Source organism: Protomyctophum parallelum, assembly GCF_964188405.1.
Source record: "Protomyctophum parallelum genome assembly, chromosome: 2".
NCBI classification, from domain to species: Eukaryota; Metazoa; Chordata; class Actinopteri; order Myctophiformes; family Myctophidae; genus Protomyctophum; species Protomyctophum parallelum.
The window spans coordinates 23,088,307-23,116,258 of NC_139699.1; the positions used below are offsets into that span (position 1 = coordinate 23,088,307).

General features: G+C 45.4%; 1 protein-coding gene across 1 annotated transcript in view; it reads left to right on the forward strand.

Moving 5' to 3' along the window:
* herc1 (HECT and RLD domain containing E3 ubiquitin protein ligase family member 1) overlaps positions 1-27,952 on the forward strand; it is a 153,956-nt gene that overhangs the window by 92,145 nt on the left and 33,859 nt on the right. Inside the window, 17 exon segments of the mRNA XM_083794082.1 lie at positions 648-700; positions 2,489-2,689; positions 3,345-3,519; positions 4,536-4,815; positions 9,200-9,413; positions 9,790-9,998; positions 15,700-15,827; positions 16,927-17,045; positions 17,540-17,740; positions 18,012-18,142; positions 18,990-19,198; positions 20,799-20,919; positions 22,867-23,013; positions 23,852-23,953; positions 24,156-24,329; positions 25,971-26,273; positions 27,802-27,867. Coding sequence (XP_083650208.1) covers positions 648-700; positions 2,489-2,689; positions 3,345-3,519; positions 4,536-4,815; positions 9,200-9,413; positions 9,790-9,998; positions 15,700-15,827; positions 16,927-17,045; positions 17,540-17,740; positions 18,012-18,142; positions 18,990-19,198; positions 20,799-20,919; positions 22,867-23,013; positions 23,852-23,953; positions 24,156-24,329; positions 25,971-26,273; positions 27,802-27,867 — 2,833 coding nt within the window.

Below are 27,952 nucleotides of genomic sequence, written 5' to 3' on the forward strand. Positions count from 1 at the left end.
GTCATAGTCTCTTGAATAGTTTTCATTTTAGTTTCAGTCACATTTTAGTCACCTGGAATGCTTTTGTGTTAGTCTAGTTTTAGTCGACTAAATATCATAAGATTTTAGTCGACTATGTATTTTGGTGGGCGTTGATGCCATCATAATGAATTGCTGAAAATAGCCGATCTACAAGCTCACAACGCGTCGCAGCGTGACGCGTTGTGAGCTTGTAGATCGATTCAGGCCATTCGCCTCCACGCTATCGGATTCAGGCCGTTCGCCTCCACGCTATCGGATTCAGGCCGTTCGCCTCCACGCTATCGGATTCAGAGAAATACATGTATCAGCTTGGTGTGTCATGGCCCTTTATTTCTATTTTTATTTGTTTATTTAGACGGGACAGGGCATATTAATGGACATTGCATAAATGCAATGTAAATACTAACTAAAGTAACTTGTGCATTAGGTACAGTATTGTAACAGTTACCTGTACAGTTACGTGTTGCTTTTAAATAATACAGGATTCAAGTAATACAGGATACGCTGTCAAAGTGCACTAGACTATAGATGGTCACAGGTTTGGTTGTCGAGTAATCTTTTTGTTTAGTACTTATTAAAGATTGAATACATTAATTATATATGTTCCTCTTTTCTACACAATTCAGATACAAAGGCCAGGCTCCTGACCTCCTGGGGAAGCAGGACAGTGTGTATGAAGGTAAGACTTCTGACCTCTTAGGAAGCAGGACAGTGTGTATGAAGGGAAGCAGGACAGTGTGTATGAAGGGAAGCAGGACAGTGTGTATGAAGGGAAGACTTCTGACCTCTTAGGAAGCAGGACAGTGTGTATATGAAGGGAAGCAGGACAGTGTGTATGAAGGGAAGCAGGACAGTGTGTATGAAGGGAAGCAGGACAGTGTGTATGAAGGGAAGCAGGACAGTGTGTATGAAGGGAAGCAGGACAGTGTGTATGAAGGTAAGACTTCTGACCTCTTAGAAAGCAGGACAGTGTGTATGAAGGTAAGACTTCTGACCTCTTAGAAAGCAGGACAGTGTGTATGAAGGGAAGCAGGACAGTGTGTATGAAGGGAAGCAGGACAGTGTGTATGAAGGGAAGACTTCTGACCTCTTAGAAAGCAGGACAGTGTGTATGAAGGGAAGCAGGACCGTGTGTATGAAGGGAAGCAGGACAGTGTGTATGAAGGGAAGCAGGACAGTGTGTATGAAGGGAAGCAGGACAGTGTGTATGAAGGGAAGACTTCTGACCTCTTAAGAAGCAGGACAGTGTGTATGAAGGGAAGCAGGACAGTGTGTATGAAGGGAAGCAGGACAGTGTGTATGAAGGGAAGACTTCTGACCTCTTAGGAAGCAGGACAGTGTGTATGAAGGGAAGCAGGACAGTGTGTATGAAGGGAAGACTTCTGACCTCTTAGGAAGCAGGACAGTGTGTATGAAGGGAAGACTTCTGACCTCTTATGAAGCAGGACAGTGTGTATGAAGGGAAGACTCCTGACCTCTTAGGAAGCAGGACAGTGTGTATGAAGGGAAGACTCCTGACCTCTTAGGAAGCAGGACAGTGTGTATGAAGGGAAGACTCCTGACCTCTTAGGAAGCAGGACAGTGTGTCTGAAGGGAAGACTCCTGACCTCTTAGGAAGCAGGACAGTGTGTCTGAAGGGAAGTTTTCAAGTTACTTTCGCCCTGTCATTCTCTTGTACTATTATTTCCCACCTCGGACGGAGGACAGTCTGGTAAGACCAGTGATATTCTGTAGTGTCGGTAGGCCAATCAGAGGCAGGCGGGGCGTTACCATGTCTATGCTCGGCGATTCTAGACAACCGCGTATATACGGTTGTCTAGAATCACCCCAAAAAGGCCTCTGCCCGGGATCTGGACAGGGCCACGGCCGGCCCAGTGTCCATATACTGTATGGAGCTGGCCTGCTCTGACATCATTCTGACGTCTGCATTCACTCCATATTTGGGCATGTCTGACAGTTCCATTAACTTAGATTTTACAATATAAATTGATCTCAGAGATAGAAATGCCATTAAAGGTATATTCAGTGATTTCACTTAATTCAAATATCACTTATTTTTTTGTTTTGTTGTGATAATCCTCTCTACTATAGAGTGTGCTGACCATATAAGGAGTTCCTCCCTGTCCCCAGTTAACCCCTGGGGGTCAAAAAACCTTAGGTTTCGTTTTTGGCTCTCTATCCTGATTGGATGAAAGGCTTAGGTCCCAGCCAAAAACGAAACCTAAGGTTTTTTGAGTGAAATCACTGAATATACCTTTAAATGAGGGACCGTAGCCTAATTCAGGTCAAACTGGGGGTCCTTGAAATGAAAATCACTGCTAGAGCCGTAAAAACATTCTCTTATGGGGGTCCCTGGCATATCTTTTCAAACGGGGGTCCGCGGGATAATTAGTGTCAATTTGGGGGTCCTTGACATGAAAAAGGTTTGGGAACCACTGCTCTACATGACTCTATGGTCCTCCTACAGAAGACTGGGACATGCTGGACGTGGATGAAGACGAGAAGCTGACGGGCGAGGAGGAGTTTGAGCTGCTGGCCGGTCCTCTGGGTCTGAACGAGAGGCGGCTGGTCCCCGAGGCCGTCCAGTTCCCCGACAGCGACCCCCTGGGGGCCTCTGTCGCCATGGTGACCGCCACCAACAGCATGGAGGAGACCCTGCTGCAGATCGGTGAGATACAGTGCTTCTCAATGTGGGGGGGGGGGGCGTAATTAGTTTTAATTTGGGGGTCCTTGACATGAAAACATTTGGGAACAACTGGGTAAGATATGTCCGTTGTCGGGAAGAAACCACCTGACTCCAAAAATGTTCATTTTTCCAGGAAATCCTTATATGGATATTAAACGCCTTAAGTCCTCCACACCTCGTGTATTTATTTAATAGGACAAGTATACTCGTCTAACTCTAAAGTATTGAATGTGTTAACATTGTTTGTGGTGCCGTGCCGTGCCGTGCTGTGAAGTACACACCCACAACACCAGAGCGAGTTCAACAAACCATGTGCAACCCAGATTCGGCACAAATAAGGGACTAAATTCATTTCGCTCCTATGCCACCCACCCCTTTTCCCTCTCACTGTATGTTTATTTTATTACCTCCTCTCTGATGATTTCCTGTTTTGACTATAATAGAAGTGTATATTCATACGTCTCTAATTGTTTTGATGAATTGAACAAGGTGGACCCTCTTGTAAACAAGTGTAATACTTTATGGTGTCATCCACTCACAGTTGACAGTTTTTTTTGTATTGAGTTGTACTTGAAATGTACTGTAATTCTGCAAACTGTTAATAAATCAATCAATCAATCAATGCTGTCCTCTCCAGGCTGCCAGAGCTCGGTGGATAAGAGTTCGTCGGGCAGGGTGACGCTGGGCGAGCAGGCGGCGGCTCTCCAGAACCCTCACGACCGAGTCATGGCCCTGAGGAGGGTGACGGCCGCCGCACAGGTGCTGCTGGCCAGGACCATGGTGATGAGAGCCCTGTCCCTGCTGTCAGTCAGGTAGGACCATGGTGATGAGAGCCCTGTCCCTGCTGTCTGTCAGGTAGGACCATGGTGATGAGAGCCCTGTCCCTGCTGTCAGTCAGGTAGGACCATGGTGATGAGAGCCCTGTCCCTGCTGTCTGTCAGGTAGGACCATGGTGATGAGAGCCCTGTCCCTGCTGTCAGTCAGGTAGGACCATGGTGATGAGAGCCCTGTCCCTGCTGTCTGTCAGGTAGGACCATGGTGATGAGAGCCCTGTCCCTGCTGTCAGTCAGGTAGGACCATGGTGATGAGAGCCCTGTCCCTGCTGTCTGTCAGGTAGGACCATGGTGATGAGAGCTCTGTCCCTGCTGTCAGTCAGGTAGGACCATGGTGATGAGAGCCCTGTCCCTGCTGTCAGTCAGGTAGGACCATGGTGATGAGAGCCCTGTCCCTGCTGTCTGTCAGGTAGGACCATGGTGATGAGAGCCCTGTCCCTGCTGTCAGTCAGGTAGGACCATGGTGATGAGAGCCCTGTCCCTGCTGTCTGTCAGGTAGGACCATGGTGATGAGAGCTCTGTCCCTGCTGTCAGTCAGGTAGGACCATGGTGATGAGAGCCCTGTCCCCAGGAAAATGTGGCGCAAATCTTTGAATGTAACTCAAATCTTTGCTTCTGGGGGGTTCCTGGAACAACATATTTCCAGATGGGGGTCGGCGGCCAATTACATATATTTGTGGGTCCTTGACATGAAATATTGAGCACCACTGCATGATATAGAAACAGAGCTATTTCTAGAAAACTGTCAGGATTTAGAAGACTTTATTTATTTATTTTTACGTCAGGCCTAAATGGGTTAAGAGCGTCTGCTAAATACCTAAATTGTAAATTGTTAGCATGCCTGATTTGTCTTTCTCCTCTCCTCTCCTCTCCTCTCGTCTCCTTGTCTGTCTGTCTGTCTGTCTGTCTGTCTGCCTGCCTGCCTGCCTGCCTGCCTGCCTGCCTGCCTGCCTGCCTGTCTGTCTGTCTGTCTGTCTGTCTGTCTGCCCATGCAGCGGCTCCAGCTGCAGCCTGGCGGCCGGTCTGGAGTCTCTGGGTCTGACGGACATCAGGACGTTGGTGAGGCTGATGTGCCTTGCGGCGGCCGGCCGAGCGGGCCTCTCCACCAGCAGCCCCCCGACGGCGGCGGGGGGCGGGGGGGGTCCAGAGAGGCCCCGCGGCGCCGCCAAGGCCAGCAAACCCATCTCCTGTCTGGCTTACCTCAGCACGGCCGTGGGCTGTCTGGCCTCCAACAGCCCCAACGCTGCCAAGCTGCTGGTGCAGCTCTGTACCCAGGTACAGTACTGGTGTTGTTATCCCTATGAGAGATGGTTACATCGACTATAAAACTAAGACCAAAAATGTTCGTAAACTACCATTTTTCACTGACAACAACTACATAAAAACTAAATAAAGACTTAAGCCCCGTTCCCACTGCACAAGCTAGCTTCTGCTTTAGCTTCGTGGTCCCATGTTATCTCTATGCAGAGCAGCTTTTGCGTTTTGAAGCTTGGAATGAACAGCTTTTTTTTTTTTGCTTTGCTTTCATTCTCACCAAAACTCAACTTGAAAGCTGCTTTGAAATGCTGGAGCTTTTAAAAGCTGCGTGTAGCCAATCAGAGCACAGCGTGGTTTGAGGGGGCGGAGTTGAGATCATTTCACAAAAACATTTGCCTCTCCGAAAGCTGTGCGGCTCGAATCTCCGAATTAAAAAATAAACTTTTTAAATATGGGCTTTATATGAAAGGATATTTGGCAAGACCATAGCCGATTTTATGTGTATTTTTTGTGTTCCGTGTTCCCACTGGATTGACACTTTTTCTGGGGAGAAATGATCTCCCCCCCCCCCCCCGGTTCTCATCGAAGCCATTGATGCGGACTACTGCCCAGTCCAGAACGGCGCTGTCCGTCGCTGAATGTGGACTAAACAGTGCACACACACGGTTGATAAATTAGCAGATATAGATAGAAAAACAATTAAACAATATAGTTCCAACCGGTGTCGGAGTTTCCCCCCAAACATTCCCCGAGAAGAGGGGAGAAGCCCGCTCTCAGCCGGTCGTCGTGTGTGTGTGACTGTGTGTGTGTGTGTGTGTGTGTGTGTGTGTGTGTGTGTGATATTGAGCGCCAGACACGGGGACACGTGTGTGTGTGTGTGCGTGCGAGAGAGATCAATAATTGATATTATATCAGTTGTATGATATGCATGCGGACATCCCTGATCCGACCTGTCATGTGCCGGTCGTCGTGTGTGTGTGTGTGTGTGTGTGTGTGTGTGTGTGTGTGTGTGTGTGTGTGTGTGTGTGTGTGTGTGTGTGTGTGTGTGTGTGTGTGTGTGTGTGTGTGTGTGTGTGTGTGTGTGTGTGTGTGTGTGTGTGTGTGTGTGTGTGTGTGTGTGTGTGTGTGTGTGTGTGTGTGTGTGTGTGTCGGTAGCTATGTTGATTGTTGAAACATGGGCACCGTGAATCATACCTTTATTTATGCAATATGTTGCCCGTGTTTTGTGATTGGTTTGCTGCGTTCTGAATCGATAAACCAATGGCATATAGATAAGATTTATTTGAGGGAATCATTTCAATTGGTTTATTGCGTTCATGTAGGCCTATCGATGAACCTCATAGCAAAAGTTGAAAGACAGTAGATAGCCTATGTTTATAGATAGATCAAACACAATCCCCCCCCGTGTGTGTGTGTGTGTGTGTGTGTGTGCGCGAGAGAAATCAATATAATATTATATCAGTTGTATGATATGCATGCGGACATCCATGATCCTCCGACTGTAAATGATAATGTGAAAAATCAAATTAATTATACATCATTTGGAAGTCCCTGACATGAGAAAAACTGGATTAAACTGATATGAACTAAATTATATGATACTGACATGATACTGACCATGATACTGACATGATACTGACCATGATACTAACATGACACTGACATGATACTGACCATGATACTGACATGATACTGACATGATACTGACATGATACTGACATGATACTGACCATGATACTGACCATGATACTAACATGACACTGACATGATACTGACATGATACTGACCATGATACTGACCATGATACTAACATGACACTGACATGATACTGACCATGATACTGACATGATACTGACATGATACTGACCATGATACTGACATGATACTGACATGATACTGGCCATGATACTGACATGATACTGACATGATACTGACCATGATACTGACCATGATACTAACATGACACTGACAGTATCATGGTCAGTATCATGGTCAGTATCATGTCAGTACCATGGTCAGTATCATGTCAGTATCATAACATGACATGAGACTGACCATGATACTGACATGATACTGACCATGATACTAACATGACACTGACATGATACTGACCATGATACTGACATGATACTGACATGATACTGACCATGATACTGACATGATACTGACATGATACTGACCATGATACTGACATGATACTGACCATGATACTGACCATGATACTAACATGACACTGACATGATACTAACATGACACTGACATGATACTGACCATGATACTGACATGATACTGACCATGATACTGACCATGATACTGACATGATACTGACATGATACTGGCCATGATACTGACATGATACTGACATGATACTGGCCATGATACTGACATGATACTGACCATGATACTGACCATGATACTGACCATGACACTGACATGATACTGGCCATGATACTGACATGATACTGACCATGATACTGACCATGATACTGACCATGACACTGACATGATACTGACCATGATACTGACATGACACTGACATGATACTGACCATGACAGTGACCATGACACTGACCATGACACTGACATGACACTGACATGATACTGACCATGACACTAACATGATACTGACCATGACAGTGACCATGACACTGACATGATACTGACCATGACACTGACATGATACTGACCATGACACTGACCATGACACTGACATTATACTGACCATGACACTGACCATGACACTGACATGATACTGACCATGATACTGACATGATACTGGCGTGGATGGAACTAGTAACTAGGTCCCGTTTTGTTATAATAATACTCAGTTGAAGGCATATTTCTGCTGGCATGTGACTTTCTTTCTGCTGGCATGTGACTTTCTTTCTGGGACACACTGTATAGGCCTATCATCTTCAGAAATAATCAAATATAATTCAGAGTTAAATTAATAATTCAATTGAGTAATTCATGCTATTACATTCGATAATATTCAAGCAGGATAAACCATTTGTACTATAATCAATAAACCATAAATAAAAATAAATAAATAAATAATAAATAAATATAAATAATAATATTTATATTAATATAAATAATAATAAATAAATAATAATAATAAATGAAATAATAATAAATACATATAAATAATATTTATATTAATATAAATAATAAATAAATAGTTGTAAACCATTTGTACTATAATCAATAAACCATAAATAAGTAAAAATAAGTAAATAAAATAATAAATAAATAAATAAATAAATAAATAGTTGTGAAAGTTATTAATTAACTTGCCTACTAGTTGGCACAATGTTTTCCCCGGGGTGGTGGAGGAGCAGACCGCAACCGAGGAGGGTCAGTGACAGACAGACAGGGCCGAGATAGGGATAGAAAAACAGATCTTTGAGACAGAATGTCCGGAAACAGCACGTAAACACAAGCTGTTTTAATTGCTTTTACGACGTGCAATTGTATTTCTACGGTATGCTCTTGCTAAATCAACATTAACATTACATACAGAGCCGCTATTTAATGAGAAATGCCCGGAGAGTTTCGCTCGTGGCCTGGGGGAGAGGAGAGCGGAGTGGGGGATTTCCCCAACCCCAAGACGAGCACTTCAGCTGGGGTAAAAGAGGGAGGATCGAGATCCGGTCCGTAGTCTCGTTCGGTTATTTACAAACAAGTTTACCAAGATTATATTATTTATTCATCCATACATAGGTTATGATGTAACTAAATATATAATTATTTCTCCTCTACAGTCGCTATTTTACATTTTAGACTTTCAAATGCGCATCTGCTTAAACTGCCTGTTTTCTTTCTCATCTCAAGCCAGCTTGAGTGACAGGTACCTTGTACACGCCCACTTTCTAAAAAAAAAAGCAGCTTCGAAATGAGTTTTGCTTTGCTTTTATTTCCAGCTTTGTGCGGTGGGAATGGGGCTTAAGCCATGATGACTAAAACTGTGACTAAATATACTGACAATTTCGTCAACAAATAAAAACTAGACTAAAATGTTAGGAAGGGACTAGTGGACAAGAGATCCAGTTTAAGTCATTTTACACTTGGTTTCATGCTGAAAATAGCAGATCTACAAGCTCACAACGCGTCATGCTAGCCTGCGACGCGTTGAGCTTGTAGATCGGCTATTTTCAGCAAGTGTAAAAACAGTCATTACAGCCCCTCCCCTCTTTATTACGCCAAAATACATTTTTGCCAACTAAATCAACTGTAGATTTAGTCGACTAAAATCTTATGACATTTAGTCGACTAAAACTAGACTTAACACAACATTCCAGGTGACTAAAATGTGACTGAAACTAAATAAACTATTGAAGAGACTGACTAAAACTTCAGTCAAAAACAACACCGGTCTGCGCCTCTTCTCCTCCTGTCCCAGAACCTGATCTCGGCGGCCACGGGCATGAACCTCACCACGGTGGACGACCCCATCCAGAGGAAGTTCCTGCCCAGCTTCCTGCGTGGCGTGGCCGAGGAGAACAAGCTGATCACGTCGCCCAACTTCGTGGTCACGCAGGCTCTGGTGGCGCTGCTGGCGGACAAAGGAGCCCGCCTCCGGCCGGCCTATGACAAGTCTGACGTGGAGAAGAGAGGTTTGTGGGAGGAATTGGTTGTTGTTGGTTCGGTTGTGTTATTTTGTATTGCACTCACGTGACTTCCATTGGAAAGGTTTTGAGCCATGATTAAACACGGACGGAACAGAGCATTCGTAAATTATGTGTGAATGAGGCCTCACACGTGTCAACCATTTCACCATTGTGTTTCATCTGTGCCTTTTTAGTTTTTTGTCGTGTCTCTTATTTTGTCATGTTTTGTTTTTTCCCCCCCCTTCCTTGTCACTCACCGGGCGCTGCCTGCCCTGCCCTGCCATGTCACCTCTTGTGTTTCCTCCTCCTCCTCCTCTTTGTGTTCAAGCAGGTCTAATTGCGCATTTGTATGCCCATCCTTCCCACAACCCCTCCGCTGTAGGCCCCCTGGAGCTGGCCAACGCGCTGGCCGCCTGCTGCCTGTCGTCCAGGCTGTCGTCGCAGCACCGCCAGTGGGCCGCCCAGCAGCTGGTGCGCACGCTGGCGGCGCACGACCGCGACAACAACCACAGCCGCCCGCAGTCCTTCACCGACATGGCCGGGGACCTGCGCAAGTGCTCCGTGTTCAAGCTGGAGGCGCACCAGAGCAGGGTGGGTAGTAGTTAATACACCCTTATTATTATTATTTTGAATATTTTGTTTTTATTTTCAATTTTTCACACAATTCACATACCACCACCCGCCGACAACCCTCCCCCCCCCCCCACATACAAACCCACATACTGTACATAGAAGACAGCACATTTAAAGCATAATAATAACAATAATAATAATAATGAAAATTAAATAAAAAATTAAACTGTTAATATAAGCGTCTGTACGAAATGACACAAAGCTTGGAACAGTAAAATCTCTTTGTCTCTCTCTGTGTCATTCTTTCCACATTTAACTTGTGTGCACATACAGTGAGTACGTAACCCTTGCCATGACTTGGTGGTCCTCAGCGAGCTCTCTAGTGGCTGAGCTACACGGAGTGGACACAGGTTCACATGCTCTGTGTTTATTGAGTTACGCGGAGTGGACACAGGTTCACATGTTCTGTGTTCATTGAGCTACGTGGAGTAGACACAGGTTCACATGCTCTGTGTTCATTGGAGTGGACACAGGTTCACATGCTCTGTGTTCATTGGAGTGGACACAGGTTCACATGCTCTGTGTTCATTGGAGTGGACACAGGTTCATGCTCTGTGTTCATTGGAGTGGACACAGGTTCACATGTTCTGTGTCCATTGGAGTGGACACAGGTTCACATGCTCTGTGTTCATTGGAGTGGACACAGGTTCACATGTTCTGTGTCCATTGGAGTGGACACAGGTTCACATGTTCTGTGTTCATTGAGCTACGTGGAGTGGACACAGGTTCACATGTTCTGTGTTCATTGGAGTGGACACAGGTTCACATGCTCTGTGTTCATTGGAGTGGACACAGGTTCACATGTTCTGTGTTCATTGGAGTGGACACAGGTTCACATGCTCTGTGTTCATTGGAGTGGACACAGGTTCACATGCTCTGTGTTCATTGGAGTGGACACAGGTTCACATGCTCTGTGTTCATTGGAGTGGACACAGGTTCACATGTTCTGTGTTCATTGGAGTGGACACAGGTTCACATGTTCTGTGTCCATTGGAGTGGACACAGGTTCACATGCTCTGTGTTCATTGGAGTGGACACAGGTTCACATGTTCTGTGTCCATTGGAGTGGACACAGGTTCACATGTTCTGTGTTCATTGAGCTACGTGGAGTGGACACAGGTTCACATGTTCTGTGTTCATTGGAGTGGACACAGGTTCACATGCTCTGTGTTCATTGGAGTGGACACAGGTTCACATGTTCTGTGTTCATTGGAGTGGACACAGGTTCACATGCTCTGTGTTCATTGGAGTGGACACAGGTTCACATGCTCTGTGTTCATTGGAGTGGACACAGGTTCACATGCTCTGTGTTCATTGGAGTGGACACAGGTTCACATGTTCTGTGTTCATTGGAGTGGACACAGGTTCACATGTTCTGTGTCCATTGGAGTGGACACAGGTTCACATGTTCTGTGTTCATTGGAGTGGACACAGGTTCATGCTCTGTGTTCATTGGAGTGGACACAGGTTCACATGTTCTGTGTCCATTGGAGTGGACACAGGTTCACATGTTCTGTGTCCATTGGAGTGGACACAGGTTCACATGTTCTGTGTCCATTGGAGTGGACACAGGTTCACATGTTCTGTGTTCATTGGAGTGGACACAGGTTCACATGCTCTGTGTTCATTGGAGTGGACACAGGTTCACATGTTCTGTGTTCATTGGAGTGGACACAGGTTCACATGCTCTGTGTTCATTGGAGTGGACACAGGTTCACATGTTCTGTGTCCATTGGAGTGGACACAGGTTCACATGTTCTGTGTTCATTGAGCTACGTGGAGTGGACACAGGTTCACATGTTCTGTGTTCATTGAGCTACGTGGAGTGGACACAGGTTCACATGCTCTGTGTTCATTGGAGTGGACACAGGTTCACATGTTCTGTGTCCATTGGAGTGGACACAGGTTCACATGTTCTGTGTTCATTGAGCTACGTGGAGTGGACACAGGTTCACATGTTCTGTGTTCATTGGAGTGGACACAGGTTCACATGCTCTGTGTTCATTGGAGTGGACACAGGTTCACATGCTCTGTGTTCATTGGAGTGGACACAGGTTCACATGTTCTGTGTCCATTGGAGTGGACACAGGTTCACATGTTCTGTGTTCATTGGAGTGGACACAGGTTCATGCTCTGTGTGCATTGGAGTGGACACAGGTTCACATGTTCTGTGTCCATTGGAGTGGACACAGGTTCACATGTTCTGTGTCCATTGGAGTGGACACAGGTTCACATGTTCTGTGTCCATTGGAGTGGACACAGGTTCACATGCTCTGTGTTAATTGGAGTGGACACAGGTTCACATGCTCTGTGTTCATTGGAGTGGACACAGGTTCATGCTCTGTGTTCATTGGAGTGGACACAGGTTCACATGTTCTGTGTTCATTGGAGTGGACACAGGTTCACATGTTCTGTGTTCATTGGAGTGGACACAGGTTCACATGTTCTGTGTCCATTGGAGTGGACACAGGTTCACATGCTCTGTGTTCATTGGAGTGGACACAGGTTCACATGTTCTGTGTCCATTGGAGTGGACACAGGTTCACATGTTCTGTGTTCATTGAGCTACGTGGAGTGGACACAGGTTCACATGTTCTGTGTTCATTGGAGTGGACACAGGTTCACATGCTCTGTGTTCATTGGAGTGGACACAGGTTCACATGTTCTGTGTTCATTGGAGTGGACACAGGTTCACATGTTCTGTGTTCATTGGAGTGGACACAGGTTCATGCTCTGTGTTCATTGGAGTGGACACAGGTTCACATGTTCTGTGTCCATTGGAGTGGACACAGGTTCACATGTTCTGTGTCCATTGGAGTGGACACAGGTTCACATGTTCTGTGTCCATTGGAGTGGACACAGGTTCACATGTTCTGTGTTCATTGGAGTGGACACAGGTTCACATGCTCTGTGTTCATTGGAGTGGACACAGGTTCACATGTTCTGTGTCCATTGGAGTGGACACAGGTTCACATGTTCTGTGTTCATTGGAGTGGACACAGGTTCACATGCTCTGTGTTCATTGGAGTGGACACAGGTTCACATGTTCTGTGTCCATTGGAGTGGACACAGGTTCACATGTTCTGTGTTCATTGAGCTACGTGGAGTGGACACAGGTTCACATGTTCTGTGTCCATTGGAGTGGACACAGGTTCACATGCTCTGTGTTCATTGGAGTGGACACAGGTTCACATGTTCTGTGTCCATTGGAGTGGACACAGGTTCACATGTTCTGTGTCCATTGGAGTGGACACAGGTTCACATGTTCTGTGTTCATTGAGCTACGTGGAGTGGACACAGGTTCACATGTTCTGTGTTCATTGAGCTACGTGGAGTGGACACAGGTTCACATGCTCTGTGTTCATTGGAGTGGACACAGGTTCACATGTTCTGTGTCCATTGGAGTGGACACAGGTTCACATGTTCTGTGTTCATTGAGCTACGTGGAGTGGACACAGGTTCACATGTTCTGTGTTCATTGGAGTGGACACAGGTTCACATGCTCTGTGTTCATTGGAGTGGACACAGGTTCACATGCTCTGTGTTCATTGGAGTGGACACAGGTTCACATGTTCTGTGTCCATTGGAGTGGACACAGGTTCACATGTTCTGTGTTCATTGGAGTGGACACAGGTTCATGCTCTGTGTGCATTGGAGTGGACACAGGTTCACATGTTCTGTGTCCATTGGAGTGGACACAGGTTCACATGTTCTGTGTCCATTGGAGTGGACACAGGTTCACATGTTCTGTGTCCATTGGAGTGGACACAGGTTCACATGCTCTGTGTTAATTGGAGTGGACACAGGTTCACATGCTCTGTGTTCATTGGAGTGGACACAGGTTCACATGTTCTGTGTCCATTGGAGTGGACACAGGTTCATGCTCTGTGTTCATTGGAGTGGACACAGGTTCACATGTTCTGTGTTCATTGGAGTGGACACAGGTTCACATGCTCTGTGTTCATTGGAGTGGACACAGGTTCACATGCTCTGTGTTCATTGGAGTGGACACAGGTTCACATGTTCTGTGTCCATTGGAGTGGACACAGGTTCACATGTTCTGTGTTCATTGGAGTGGACACAGGTTCACATGTTCTGTGTCCATTGGAGTGGACACAGGTTCACATGCTCTGTGTTCATTGGAGTGGACACAGGTTCACATGTTCTGTGTTCATTGAGCTACGTGGAGTGGACACAGGTTCACATGTTCTGTGTCCATTGGAGTGGACACAGGTTCACATGCTCTGTGTTCATTGGAGTGGACACAGGTTCACATGTTCTGTGTCCATTGGAGTGGACACAGGTTCACATGTTCTGTGTTCATTGAGCTACGTGGAGTGGACACAGGTTCACATGTTCTGTGTTCATTGGAGTGGACACAGGTTCACATGCTCTGTGTTCATTGGAGTGGACACAGGTTCACATGCTCTGTGTTCATTGGAGTGGACACAGGTTCACATGTTCTGTGTCCATTGGAGTGGACACAGGTTCACATGTTCTGTGTCCATTGGAGTGGACACAGGTTCACATGCTCTGTGTTCATTGGAGTGGACACAGGTTCACATGTTCTGTGTTCATTGGAGTGGACACAGGTTCATGCTCTGTGTTCATTGGAGTGGACACAGGTTCACATGTTCTGTGTCCATTGGAGTGGACACAGGTTCACATGTTCTGTGTCCATTGGAGTGGACACAGGTTCACATGTTCTGTGTCCATTGGCGTGGACACAGGTTCACATGCTCTGTGTTCATTGGAGTGGACACAGGTTCACATGCTCTGTGTTCATTGGAGTGGACACAGGTTCACATGCTCTGTGTTCATTGGAGTGGACACAGGTTCACATGTTCTGTGTCCATTGGAGTGGACACAGGTTCACATGTTCTGTGTTCATTGGAGTGGACACAGGTTCACATGTTCTGTGTCCATTGGAGTGGACACAGGTTCACATGCTCTGTGTTCATTGGAGTGGACACAGGTTCACATGTTCTGTGTCCATTGGAGTGGACACAGGTTCACATGCTCTGTGTTCATTGGAGTGGACACAGGTTCACATGTTCTGTGTCCATTGGAGTGGACACAGGTTCACATGTTCTGTGTTCATTGAGCTACGTGGAGTGGACACAGGTTCACATGTTCTGTGTTCATTGGAGTGGACACAGGTTCACATGCTCTGTGTTCATTGGAGTGGACACAGGTTCACATGTTCTGTGTTCATTGGAGTGGACACAGGTTCACATGCTCTGTGTTCATTGGAGTGGACACAGGTTCACATGCTCTGTGTTCATTGGAGTGGACACAGGTTCACATGTTCTGTGTCCATTGGAGTGGACACAGGTTCACATGTTCTGTGTTCATTGGAGTGGACACAGGTTCATGCTCTGTGTTCATTGGAGTGGACACAGGTTCACATGTTCTGTGTCCATTGGAGTGGACACACATGCTCTGTGTTCATTGGAGTGGACACAGGTTCACATGTTCTGTGTCCATTGGAGTGGACACAGGTTCACATGTTCTGTGTCCATTGGAGTGGACACACATGCTCTGTGTTCATTGGAGTGGACACAGGTTCACATGCTCTGTGTTCATTGGAGTGGACACAGGTTCACATGTTCTGTGTTCGTTGCGTGTAAAGCTGCTCCTGTACTGTCCGCTGCTCCAGGTGATCACGTGTGCTTGGTGCTGTAAAAAAGGACTGCTGGCCACCAGCGGGAACGACGGGACGGTCAGAGTGTGGAATGTCACCAAGAACCAGTACAGCCTTCAGCAGACGTGCATCTTCAATAAGACGTAAGACACACACACACACACACACACACCTTTTTATATGTTTATACCCTCTACACCAGGGGTATTCAACTGGCGGACCGCGGTCCACGACCGGACCGCGGACCACCTCTCTGCGGACCCTAGGCAAAAAAAAAAAAAATCTCATGTGAAATTGCTGCAAAGGCCCCCAAAATGTCCCCCAAGGGCCCCCAAAATTCTGGCGCGCGCTACGCCTGATTTGGAGTTCCACTCCGGGCCTGCACTCTGCACCCCATTATTGGTTGGTTGGAAGGGGATCTGATTTGTATAAGCTTGGCTTGACCATACTAAACGGGCATAGAGCCCCGCTCTCCGATGGACACGCATGGGACCGGACCTCGGTCTTATTCAAAAAAATATTTGTGGACCTTCATCATTTCTAGTTGAGGACCCCTGCTCTACACTAAAACTCCTACATGAAAACGGCCACAACCTAAAGCTCACAACGCTTGTACATCGCCTCAAAATAGGGTTCAAGTGGTTAAGGCAATAATGGCCAAATTCCAATAATCAAATGTGAGTTTCCTGGCCTCCATCCTGCAGCATGGCGGTGGTGTTGACCTGCCCATATTATGTGACCAATTTGTGGACTTCATATAATGTCAGTGTCCAATTACAAAGGCCAGTTAAACCTAGTATACTCTGTCAATGAATGTTTTATGTTTGGACATTGACATGATGTGACATTAAGTCCACACGATCATTTTTGCCATGTTTGCAAACGCCACCCTGCTACCACTCGCATGGCTGAAGTAAAATATGGTATAAGAAGCCTATGCTTAAATTCACATTTAGAAAATGTTTCCGATGTAAAGAAAATAATATCTGAGATGATGGAATGATGATGGATGATGATGGTCATGGGAGGGGAACCTTCTGAAAGCTTCATGGGCTAAGGCAATCGACTTCAAAATCTCGAGGCAGAATTTTTGAGTATTGGGGATTTCATGGCCGACATTGGTGCAAAATTATTGTGGTGTTATGGCTCCCTCCAGTGGATGGACCCAGTATGTGAATTTGGTGTGTATGTGTGTGTGTGTGTGTGTGTGTGTGTGTGTGTGTGTGTGTGTGTGTTGAGCAGCGAGGGTTCCGAGGATGGCTCCCCCTGTGAGCCCAGTCTCTGTCCTCTGACCTGGAGCGTCACCGGCAAATACCTGGCCTCCGCCATGGACAAACTGGTCAACATCTGGCAGGTCAACGGTAAGTCAAATACTAGATAATAAAAACTAGACAAAAATGTTAGGAAGGCACTAGTGGACAAGAGATCCAGTATAAATCATTTTACAATTAGTGAAAAAAAACAGTAATTACGACTGCATCAAGGACCGCCAAAATACATTTTAGTCGACTAAAACTAGACTAACACTAAAACATTCCAAGTGACTAAAATGTGGCTAAAACTAACTGAAAACTATTCAAGAGACTAAAACTAATTTGCTGCCAAAAACAACAGTGCTGTAAGGGTCTACCTATGGTAGGGTCTACCTACCGTAGGGTCTACCTACGGTACTAAACGGTGTGTCCACCTCATCATCTCTGTGTTCTGTCCCGTATAAAGGTGGTAAGGGTCTACCTACGGTAGGGTCTACCTGCGGTAGGGTCTACCTACCGTAGGATCTACCTACCGTAGGGTCTACCTACGGTACTAAACGGTGTGTCCACCTCATCATCTCTGTGTTCTGTCCCGTATAAAGGCTGTAAGGGTCTGGTGGACGCCCAGCCCCACTGGGTGTCTGCGCTGACGTTCCCCGAGCGGGAGGCCACCTCGCTGTGGTGCGGAGAGCTCAAGGACCTGCTGCTGGTGGGGCGTCTGGACGGAACGCTGGGCCTCATGGAGGTGCTGGACGCCTCCACTGTGCAGTGCACAGAGCTGGAGCACTGCTACAGGAAAGATGGTATGTATGATCCAACCCTAGGGACTAGTGGACAAGAGATCCATCCATCCATCCACATCAACGCAGCATGGAATTGTGGACCAAAACGTATCCGACAATACCAAAAATCATGTTGGGTCTGCGAGGCTAAATCTCATCAAATGGTGGTCCGTGGCTCAAATGATGAATAAATAATGGTCCTTGATATGAAAGATAGCAAGTGATCATAGTTTGCTGGGCGGTGTATTTTTCTTCATAATGTTCAGTAATGTTTTTGCTCCATCCCATGCAGTGCCAGTGATGCATATAGCCTGGTACAGTGAGGACAGGCCTTTCGCTGTGGGCTACGCAGATGGAAAGCTGCTGATGGGCTCCAAAGAGCCCTTGGAAAAAGGAGCAATTGTGGTCATCGATGCACACAAGGTACGTCATCGCGATTCCCATACAACTGGGGAATGCTCCAACTCAAAATGTGTTAAACTCAGGGGTGGGCAACTTTGACAATGGAGAGGGCCACTATATTTCCACACTCACTCCAGAGTAGAGTCCAAAAGAATTGTTCCGAAATCCGAAATTAATGTTACAGATTCTGACCCGTTCCGAAAATATTTTCAAATTGTTAAACCAAACCCGAATAGATCCGTGACAATTTCGTCCGATTCCGACCCGTTCCGAGATTTCTTTCAAATTGCGGCGCCAAGTCCGACCGAAATCCGATTATTTCCGACATTCCGAGAGACCCGACCCAGCTGAGCCAGGCAGACATAAATGTGGACTATATAGAAATAATATAACGTATTGACCAATTACCATTTTATGATTAAAGTGTGAGAGAGAGAAAGAGAGAGAGACACAGACAGACAGAGAGAGACTGCAGTAGAGGGTGGGAGAGAGAAAAAAATAATCTCGTCTCTTCTCGTCTCCTCAGCGTGCGTGCATTTAAAATTAACCAATCATCATTTTATTGATGCATCATGCATGTACCAGTCTTGGCTGAACGCTCACAACGCGCCATGCTGCGGGCTTGTAGATCAGATATTTTCAGCAAGTATAAAAACAGTCATTATGACGGCATCATTGCCCGCCCAAATACATTTTGTTCGACTAAACCAACTGTAGATTTAGTCGGCTAAAATCTCATGACATTTAGTCAACTAAAACTAGACTAAGGTGACTAAAATGTGACTTAAATAAACTATTCAAGAGACTATGACTAAAACCAAAAATCTAAATGTGCTGCCAAAAACAACACTGTCCTGTCTTGTCTCAGGAGTCCATCAGCAGTATGAAGTGGAGTCCTGGTGGCCAGATGCTGCTCACCTGTGCCAAAGAGGAGAGCGTGAAGCTGTGGTCCAGTTCGGCCTCGGGTTCCGGCGGCTGGCACTGCTTACAGAGCCTCGGTCATCCCTCTGTGGTCAACGGCATGGCCTGGTGCAGCCTGCCCGGACAAGGGCCCAAACCCCTCGCCATGTTGGCCACGTATGTTGATTATAATGTTGCTTTGTAGCAGTTGTTTATTTGTCATATTCTCTCTGAGTGCTTCTCTCTCATCTGAGTGGATCCTTCAGGTACTGTCATGTTTTCCTAATGATTTATCTGTCACAAATTAAAATAATCCAGTCATTTAGGTCAGGGGTTCTCAACGTTTTTGGCTGGGGACCCCCGGAAATGCTTTGGCCATGTCTTGCGACCCACCCCCAATACAAACTGACTGCAAAAATAACCTTCATAATAGAGAAAATATATCATAAATGAATACTTGCTACATGGGTTAAGAACCCCTGATTTTGGCTGCAGGGGTAAAACAAATCTTTTTTTATATTTGTATTTTTATTTTATTAGTCTTGCTGCTGCTGCTGCAATGACTTCAATTTAGGCTTGTCAAAATGATTTGCCATTAGAAGGCATTGTACAGAATATCTCACACAGAGACCATTAACATCTCTGAAATGTTCAGTAGTTCCTCAGCAGACATGATGACCGTGGCTGTCTGTGTGGTGGTGGCGTAACTAAGATCTGCACGGCAGTGTATTCCGTTTGCAAAATGTATTTGTTAACTAGAAAAAGTGCCCTTTTGGGCACAGGTCTCCACCAGGTTATCCACAGATCCGTGCAGTTAGAGGTAAAAACACTTTTGGGCCAGTTATAGCGCCACCTTGAGGCTGAGTTGAAATTGTTCATGTGGCATTTCGTCCTCAGCCTAGTGGGAATGTGCGTGCACAATTTCAGGGAAATCACGCGATGTGTTCATGATTTGCAGCATTTTGTTTGAAACTGAGCACTCCTGTGAACTTTGGAAGCCAATCTTAACCAATCAGGATGGAGTCTGAGAAATCTGAAAGACCCGTTTTGTTGAATGGCTCTAGAGAGACTGTGTACTAATTTGCGTGATGTTTGGACAAAATCTGTAGGTGTACTGTGAAAAAACTTGTTTTGCACAAAGCGGCCTCCTGGTGGCGCTATAACAGGCCGTTCTGGAAAGTTTGGAGCAGAGGTTCATGGTTGGCATCCAGGGAGTGTGTGTGCAAAATTTGGCATCGACCGGGTTAACGGTGGCTGAGATTAGCTGGTCACGGACGGACGGACACACGGACACACGGACACACGGACGGACGGACGGAGTGCAAAACATACTCTCCCCATGCCTTCGGCTGGTGGAGACAATAATGTTTTTTGAGAATGTTTCAAGAACATTACCACCACATACATTTTGCAAACGGAAGTAGCCTAGTACACTGATGTGCAGATTTTAATGTGGTTTTATTATTATTATTATTAGGGTTATGCCTTTTTTATTCTCATCTTGTTGTTTCTAAACTTGGCGTAGAATGGTTGGCGTTGTGCATCAATCATTGCTGGTGTTTTGATCACCTATAATCTCATGAAAACATTTCCATTGCTAGACTAGACTAGACAGTCTGCAAGGACAATTCAGTCAAACAAACGAAAGTTATTTTTGTGTGCGTGCATGCGTGTGTGCGTGCGTGCGTGCGTGCGTGCGTGCGTGCGTGCGTGCGTGCGTGCGTGCGTGTGTGTGTGTGTGTGTGTGTGTGTGTGTGTGTGTGTGTGTGTGTTTTAGATGCTGTCAGAATGGTCTAGTCTCGGTCTGGACAGTACCTCAGGAAACCTCCAGCTTCCCAGAATGCAGCTCTTCCAGCTCGGAGGGCTGGTGGGAGAATGAAGCCAAACCTAAATTCAAGGTACTTTGTACCCATTTAGGCCTACAGCTGATTCTAAAAATGCCTTCTAAAGCCTGACCTAAGTTTTCTGAAAAACTTCAAATATGTATATAGCAGCAGCATTTTTTGGTAATTTTTTAATACTGTACATACTGTACAGAACCCAAATATGGGTGCCCGGCCTGAGGGGGTAAGACACCAAAAGGGGTTCCCGCCCAGAATGGGTTAAGCTGTTCACTTGAAGTGCTTTTTGAGTGGTGCAACCACTCCAAGGAACAGCAATGTCCGTGTCCACCTATGTGTCATCCGCCTATGTATGTGACGTTAATGAGCACGAGTATGACTATTAGTACCAGTAGGGACGCTGTTGTGCTAGAATTAGAGAGAGAGATAGTGCTGTACTGTTGCCTGCTAATGAGAGAGAGAGAGAGAGAGAGAGAGAGAGGGGAGGGGGGAGAGAGAGGGGAGTTGCACCTAGGCTGTCAAAAAAAATCGATTCGAGTTAGAATCGCGATTCTAATGCCGTCCGATTCAGAATCGATTCTCATTTTCCAAAAATCGTTTTTTTGCACAAATGTACCTGTACCTGACAGGTACATTTGTGCAAATGCAATGCATTATGGCCTGGGTTTCTGCATAGTGCATTTACTACCAGCTAAGCTAAGCCTGCCAATTGTATTTATTTTACACCTGTTTTAATACTAATGTATTGTTCTGGTATTGAGTGAGAAGAGATTTTGTAACTTTTGTACTGATTCAAATTTGTGCAAGCTAAATTAATGAGACATGTTCTTACTCTTGGATTTAACCTTTGTGTGTTTAAATCATTCAGTTGATAAAACCTTTACAATTATACAAGCTTTTTACTAAATGTACTCTGCTTTCATGCCAGAAGACTGGAGTAGATCATGCTAAAATTCTATTTAATTGTTTTTAATAAAAATAAAAAACTGCTTTAAAAAAAATCTTTTTTGAATCGAGACTCGGAAAAATCGAAAAGATCGTTTTTTAATCGAATCGTCACCCCAAAAATCGGAATCGAATCGAATCGTGGGACACCTAAAGATTCGCAGCCCTAGTTGCACCACTCAGTTCACACGGGTGTGTTTATTTTTTTGTTGGTGAAAGTAAATCTATGTCCGTTGCCTCCCTCTCCCAGTGGCGAGGGAGACAACGAGTCTAGGGAGTATGAGGTATAAAGTACAGCAGCCTTGTGTTCCTACAACAGAAAGATTGGGCTGTTTACACCGCAGATATGTCGTCTCCGCCTACAGGAAATACGTTGGCTGCGACCAGGGGACCCGTCTCTGAACGTGTCTAGAGCGTCGCAGTCCCGCACCCTTTCATCACGACGCCTCGTACAAAGCCAACTCGAGTTGCGTCAAATCATGACAACAAACACACATTTTTTTTGGCCGGACAAATAATTAGAAAGAAGAAAAAAACGTGTGGACACATATTTAGGTCCCTTTGAAATTAAACCATGGTTGCTAAAATCCATTCACTTCATTCCTGGTTTACGGGCCGAACAAATCTTGCTATTATCTCTGAATCTACGGAGCTGTCAGTGGTTTTGATCAGAACGCAGATGTTCTGTCCTAATGTCTGACTTCACCAAGCATCTCGTTTGGAATATTAATGCTTCTAAAGAGAGATCAGACTTATTAGCGCAAGGTAGTAATGGAACATTTCACCTCCTGTTTTTTGGGGGGGAAATGGAAGGCTGGGCTTTTCAGATTAAAATATCCCTCCTCCGTCCATCAAAACTAGAATGCACCGTACACACACACACACACACACAAACACTTTCCCTTGTAACGTGTGTGTGTGTGTGTGTGTGTGTGTGTGTGTGTGTGTGTGTGTGTGTGTGTGTGTGTGTGTGTGTGTGTGTGTGTGTGTGTGTGTGTGTGTGTGTGTGTGTGTGTGTGTGTGTGTGTGTGTGTGTGTGTGTGTGTGTGTGTGTGTCAGTCTTCCAGGGGGACAGTGGACAGAGCAGTGTGTGTATTCCACCTGAAGGGTCATCTCACCCCTGTCAGGACGGTGGTCTTCAGTCCTGACGGATTGACCCTGGCCTCTGGAGGAGTGGGAGGTCTCACCAACATCTGGTCACTGCGGGTAGGACTCTCACACACTCACACATACAGTACACACACACACACACACACACACACGCACACGCACAAGATAGATATCGTCAGCGCTGTCGGCCATAAAGAAACCTTGTGTCCATCCATGTGGCTGCGTATGGACCTTCCAGACGTTACTGAGTTCCCTAACACGTTAAACGACCGGGGGTATTTAGGACCATTAAATCAGAGCACTCAGCGATTTACAGCAACGGAGCACATTTATCGACGCATCAGGCGCTATCCCGAATGTTGGTGACGTAGCCAAAGCACTCCCGACTTGACAACAACGGGAGGTATGATTAATTCTACCGCGACTAGCGACAGGACCGAGATGGGCCGTCTAAAACATAATGTTGGGATCCGATGGTAATTTAAACGGAGCATTAGTTCGACATGCGGAAATAACGGTCGGACTGCTCCCGTGCTTGCGGTTACGGTTAGGTTAGGGTTTTAGGTAGGTTGTCGGTCTAATGACTGTCGGACCAATAATAGTGTTGGAATTAAAGCCTGTACCCCATAATCTTTGCTTAGAATTGGACGGAATGATTTAGATCAAGAGTTATTCACGTTTTAAGATTTAAGATTTCGGCTATAAGGGGGGGGGAATGTTGCCCAACAGACGCTCCCAGCCTGTGGAGCGATGCGATCGGTTATGATATCAATAAATCTCCGTCCTGAGTGCTGGGCGTTACTATTTGTTGGACGCAGAACTCTGTGTATGCCGCTCGGGGTGTTAACCATTCTAACCTTGGTGTGTGACAAGGTGGCTTGGTGCTGCAGACGGTAGTAGTTTTAGTTATAACTATTCTAACGGTGTGTGACAGGATGGCTCGGTGCTGCAGACGGTCATAGCCGGGTCAGGAGCGGTGCAGAACATCGTCTGGATACCAGACGTGGGCGTCGCTATTTGCTCCAACAGGTCAAAGGTACAACCCTCCCTCTTCCAACTACGACTCTGCAAATAAGCATTATTTTCTTATAATTTATTCTACCCGCGTTATCTTTTTGAGGGGTGCAGCCACTCCAATGATCAGCAAAGTGTGTCGAAATCAACTAGTGTGTGTGTGTGTGTGTGTGTGTGTGTGTGTGTGTGTGTGTGTGTGTGTGTGTGTGTGCGTTCTCCACCAGGACGTGCTGGTCGTGAACGTCTCTCCAGAGTTCGTATGGTCCAACCATGTTCTGGCCACGTGCCGCGCGGCCCTGAAGAGACAGGGCGTGGTCGGCCTGAACATGGCGCCCTGCATGAGGGCCTTCCTGGAGAGGCTGCCCGTCATGCTGCAGGAGCAGTACGCCTACGAAAAGGTACAGGCCCACCACTGTTGTTTTAGTTCTAGTCAATAGTCTATTGAATAGTTTCTATTTAGAAAAAACCTTATTAATTTATATTATACAATGATTTATCCGTTATATTGCATACCGTAACATGGTTTGGGCTAGTAATTTCATGTCTAATCTTCATTGTATTTTTGAGTGGTGCAACCACTCCTACAAACAGGAATGTCCGTGTGTATCATGTATCAGTCATCATGAGCACGAGTGGTGTGTGCATGCGTGAAACCAGCAATGTGTGTGTGTGTAGTGCCTAGCACGTAGCAACACAATGCTGCGTCTTAGCAACACACATCAATGCTGCGTGCGCTGCGTGCGCTGCGGTATCGCACGTGTGTGTGTGTAGTGCCTAGCACGTAGCAACACAATGCTGCGTCGCAGCAACATGCATCAATGCTGCTTGCGTGCATGAACGCGGTGCGTGTGTGTGTGCATGACCGCGGTATGTGCGCGCATGCGTGCACGCACGTGTGTGTGTGAGACCTTCAAGTGACACTGTTGAGAAACCTTGAAATTCATGCACAGACTAGAGTACTTAACCAAAAATGTAAAATGACACAGATGCTTTCCTGGTTCTAATGTTTTACAACCTGAGGCTAATTTGACAAATACCTTACAGTACAGTAACTATAACAATAAATGTGTAGTTGCACCACTCAGTTCACACGGGTGTGATTTTTTTATTACAAAAACGTTTTATCAAAATGATTACTTTTTCTAGCAAATTCACCAGTTCCACTCCTCTGTTTCAGTCTTCGAAAATTCTTGCCATCTTTTATATAAACAAACTTCAAATATGCATTTTATTTATTCCAATCAATTAATAAACTCCCAGCCAGTTTTCAAAATATATTCCATTTTAATAACGAAATCCATAATCATTACACCAGAGCATCCATTGATCAGTTATTTTAAGAGACAATTACTGCAATTTTTATTAAAAAGCTTGGGCAACACGCCCTAGTCATATTATTATTTGATATTATTATCAGCATTTATTTTTTCATGATCATCGTTTCTTCTTTTTTTTAATCTTTAGACCTATCAATATTATTCATATCTTAATTCTGTTTTTTAAGCTCAACTGGTAGCTTCTATATGAAGGCCACTCGATAAGTCCCTTTGGGGGTTTTTTGGCACTTCCGGCACATCATGTATGTAACTAATCTTGCTTCTTATTGAAGTATTGCTTTCTGTATTTATTTTATTTTACCATATTGTTATTATGTACATATGTGCAAATAAACTAAATTAAAATAAACTAAACATAATGTACATAAAGACCGCACGCGTGCTTGCACGATCGTGAACACGAGTTCAGCCAATGTATACGCCTGTAGGAGGTTGAGGCTTGGGAAAGAAAAATTGGAGTCGTCTTATAATCAGAGTCGTCGTATATTCGGGACATTACGGTAGATAAAAATAAATATATATATTTTTTGGGTTGGTTGTTTTTGTGCTGAATGTACATACGCCCTCAGCTCTATTGGAAAAAAACATCTTATATAACGCTATTTTTGTGCTCGTACACAGCCAGCGACACAGGGACAGATAGGCACACATAGCTGCCTATAGGAGTGGTTGTGACTATTTCTCCTCATGTTTCCCCCCCAGCCTCACGTGGTGTGTGGGGAGCAGCTGGTCCACAGTCCCTACATGCAGTGTCTGGCCTCGTTAGCCGTGGGGCTCCACCTGGACCAGCTGCTGTGCCGGGCCCCCGTGGCCCCTCACCTGCGACACCTCCCCCATCAGGAGTCTGGCAGTGCCGCGTGGAGCGCCAACGAGTGGGCCTGGCTGGACTGCTTCTCCACCACGGTGAAGGCGGCGGAGGCTCTGGCGCGGGGCGCCGCCTTCCCAGAGTCCTTCGCTGTGCCCGACCTGGAGCCCGTGCCCAAGGACGAAATGTCACTGCTCATGGTGAGGAAACTGTGCGTGCGCGTGTGCCTTATTTCATTTTCAAGGACCCCTAAATGTATTGTGTATTAAGGTCACGGACCCCCATCTGAAAATAATTCGTACCTGGAACCTTCCCCCCCCCCCAGCCCCATGGTGTTAAAAATGTCAATAGTGTCAAAGAATGGCAAGATTTTTGTATTTGTATTTTTTATAGGGCTGGGACTAATTGCGATTAATTTAGATTAATTAACTACAGAAAAATTTATCGCGATTAACTACAGATAAATTAATCGCACCTTTTTTTTCACCGTGGAACGTTTCTCACTGGGCGCTTTTCTATAGTACTGAAAACTGGAAATAATAAAAAGTCACCCCATTTTGTGTTGCCTAGAACTGGAGGTCTGACAAAAAACAGTAACAATATGAAGTAAGTAGGCCTACAGCTTTGTGATGTCACTGAGATGTACTTGTTACTGTTACAATTTTTTTTTCAGACCTCCAGTTCTAGGCAACACAGAATGGGGTGACTTTTTATTATTATTTCCACAACAGGTATATTAATGACAGTAAAATGTTGAAAATTAGTGGTATCCTGTAGTCACTATTCGTTGATTCACTGGGATACCAAAAAACATAAAAAAAAAGGTTTCTCGCTGTTCTCGGGTTGAATATTGATATGCGATTAAAATGCGATTAATCTAGAATAGATTAATTAATCGCAAAGCCTCTGATTAATTAGATTAATTTTTTTAATCGAGTCCCAGCTCAATTTTTTTTTTTTTATATCTGATGTATAGCCTATAGGGGCCTGGGGGGGGGGTCCCTGAACCTCACCTATTAGACCAGGACCATCAGAACTCTGAGGGTGTACAAATGGAACCTAATGGACCTGTAAGGGTCCATTTGGTTCCATTTGTACACTCTCAGAGTTACAGCCACATATAAGGGTCCATCTGGTTCCTAACTAATCCATCATTTAGCTGGGGACCCCCTGGAAGGACCCTTAAGGTATTGGTGGTCCCCGGACCCCACTTTAAAAACCAATGTGAGTGAGGTGGAATTAGTCAGTCAGACAGAATTAGTATGCTGGGCCTAAACTAAATCAAACTGTCACATCTCTACTCGTATAGTCTATAGCAGGAACTCAACCTGGGGTCTCGACCCCCCAAGACTTTGCCACATGCTTTTCTCAATGCCTTTTTCTTTCTTTCTTTCTTTCTTTCTTTCTTTCTTTCTTTCTTTCTTTCTTTCTTTCTTTCTTTCTTAAGCCCAACATGAAAAGTTAATTATTACAGTTTGTTCAGTTTAATAATTCAGTGAAGAATATTTAATTAGTAGGCAAGGCAACATTTTTCAGAGGAGGAGAGAGAGTATAAGTGAGGGCGTCTGTGCGCCCGTGCGTGCGTGTGTGTGTGTGCGTGCGTGTGCGTGCGCGCTGTTAGATCAGTGAATCATGGAGGGGCTTGCGAGACTTGTGTGTGTGTTTGTATGTGTGTACATACAAACCGTTCTTTCTGTACAATATTGAATTTGCTCTTCCTTTGTGCAGGATAACAGTAAATGGGCGTCTGGCCTGGACGAACAGATCATGTCTTGGGCCACATCCAGACCAGAGGTGATTCCATCAACACACTAACAAGATCTTCTTCTCATGTTGCGTTTTATACTCTGTTGCGCAATGGTGTCGGTTTCACGCCCGC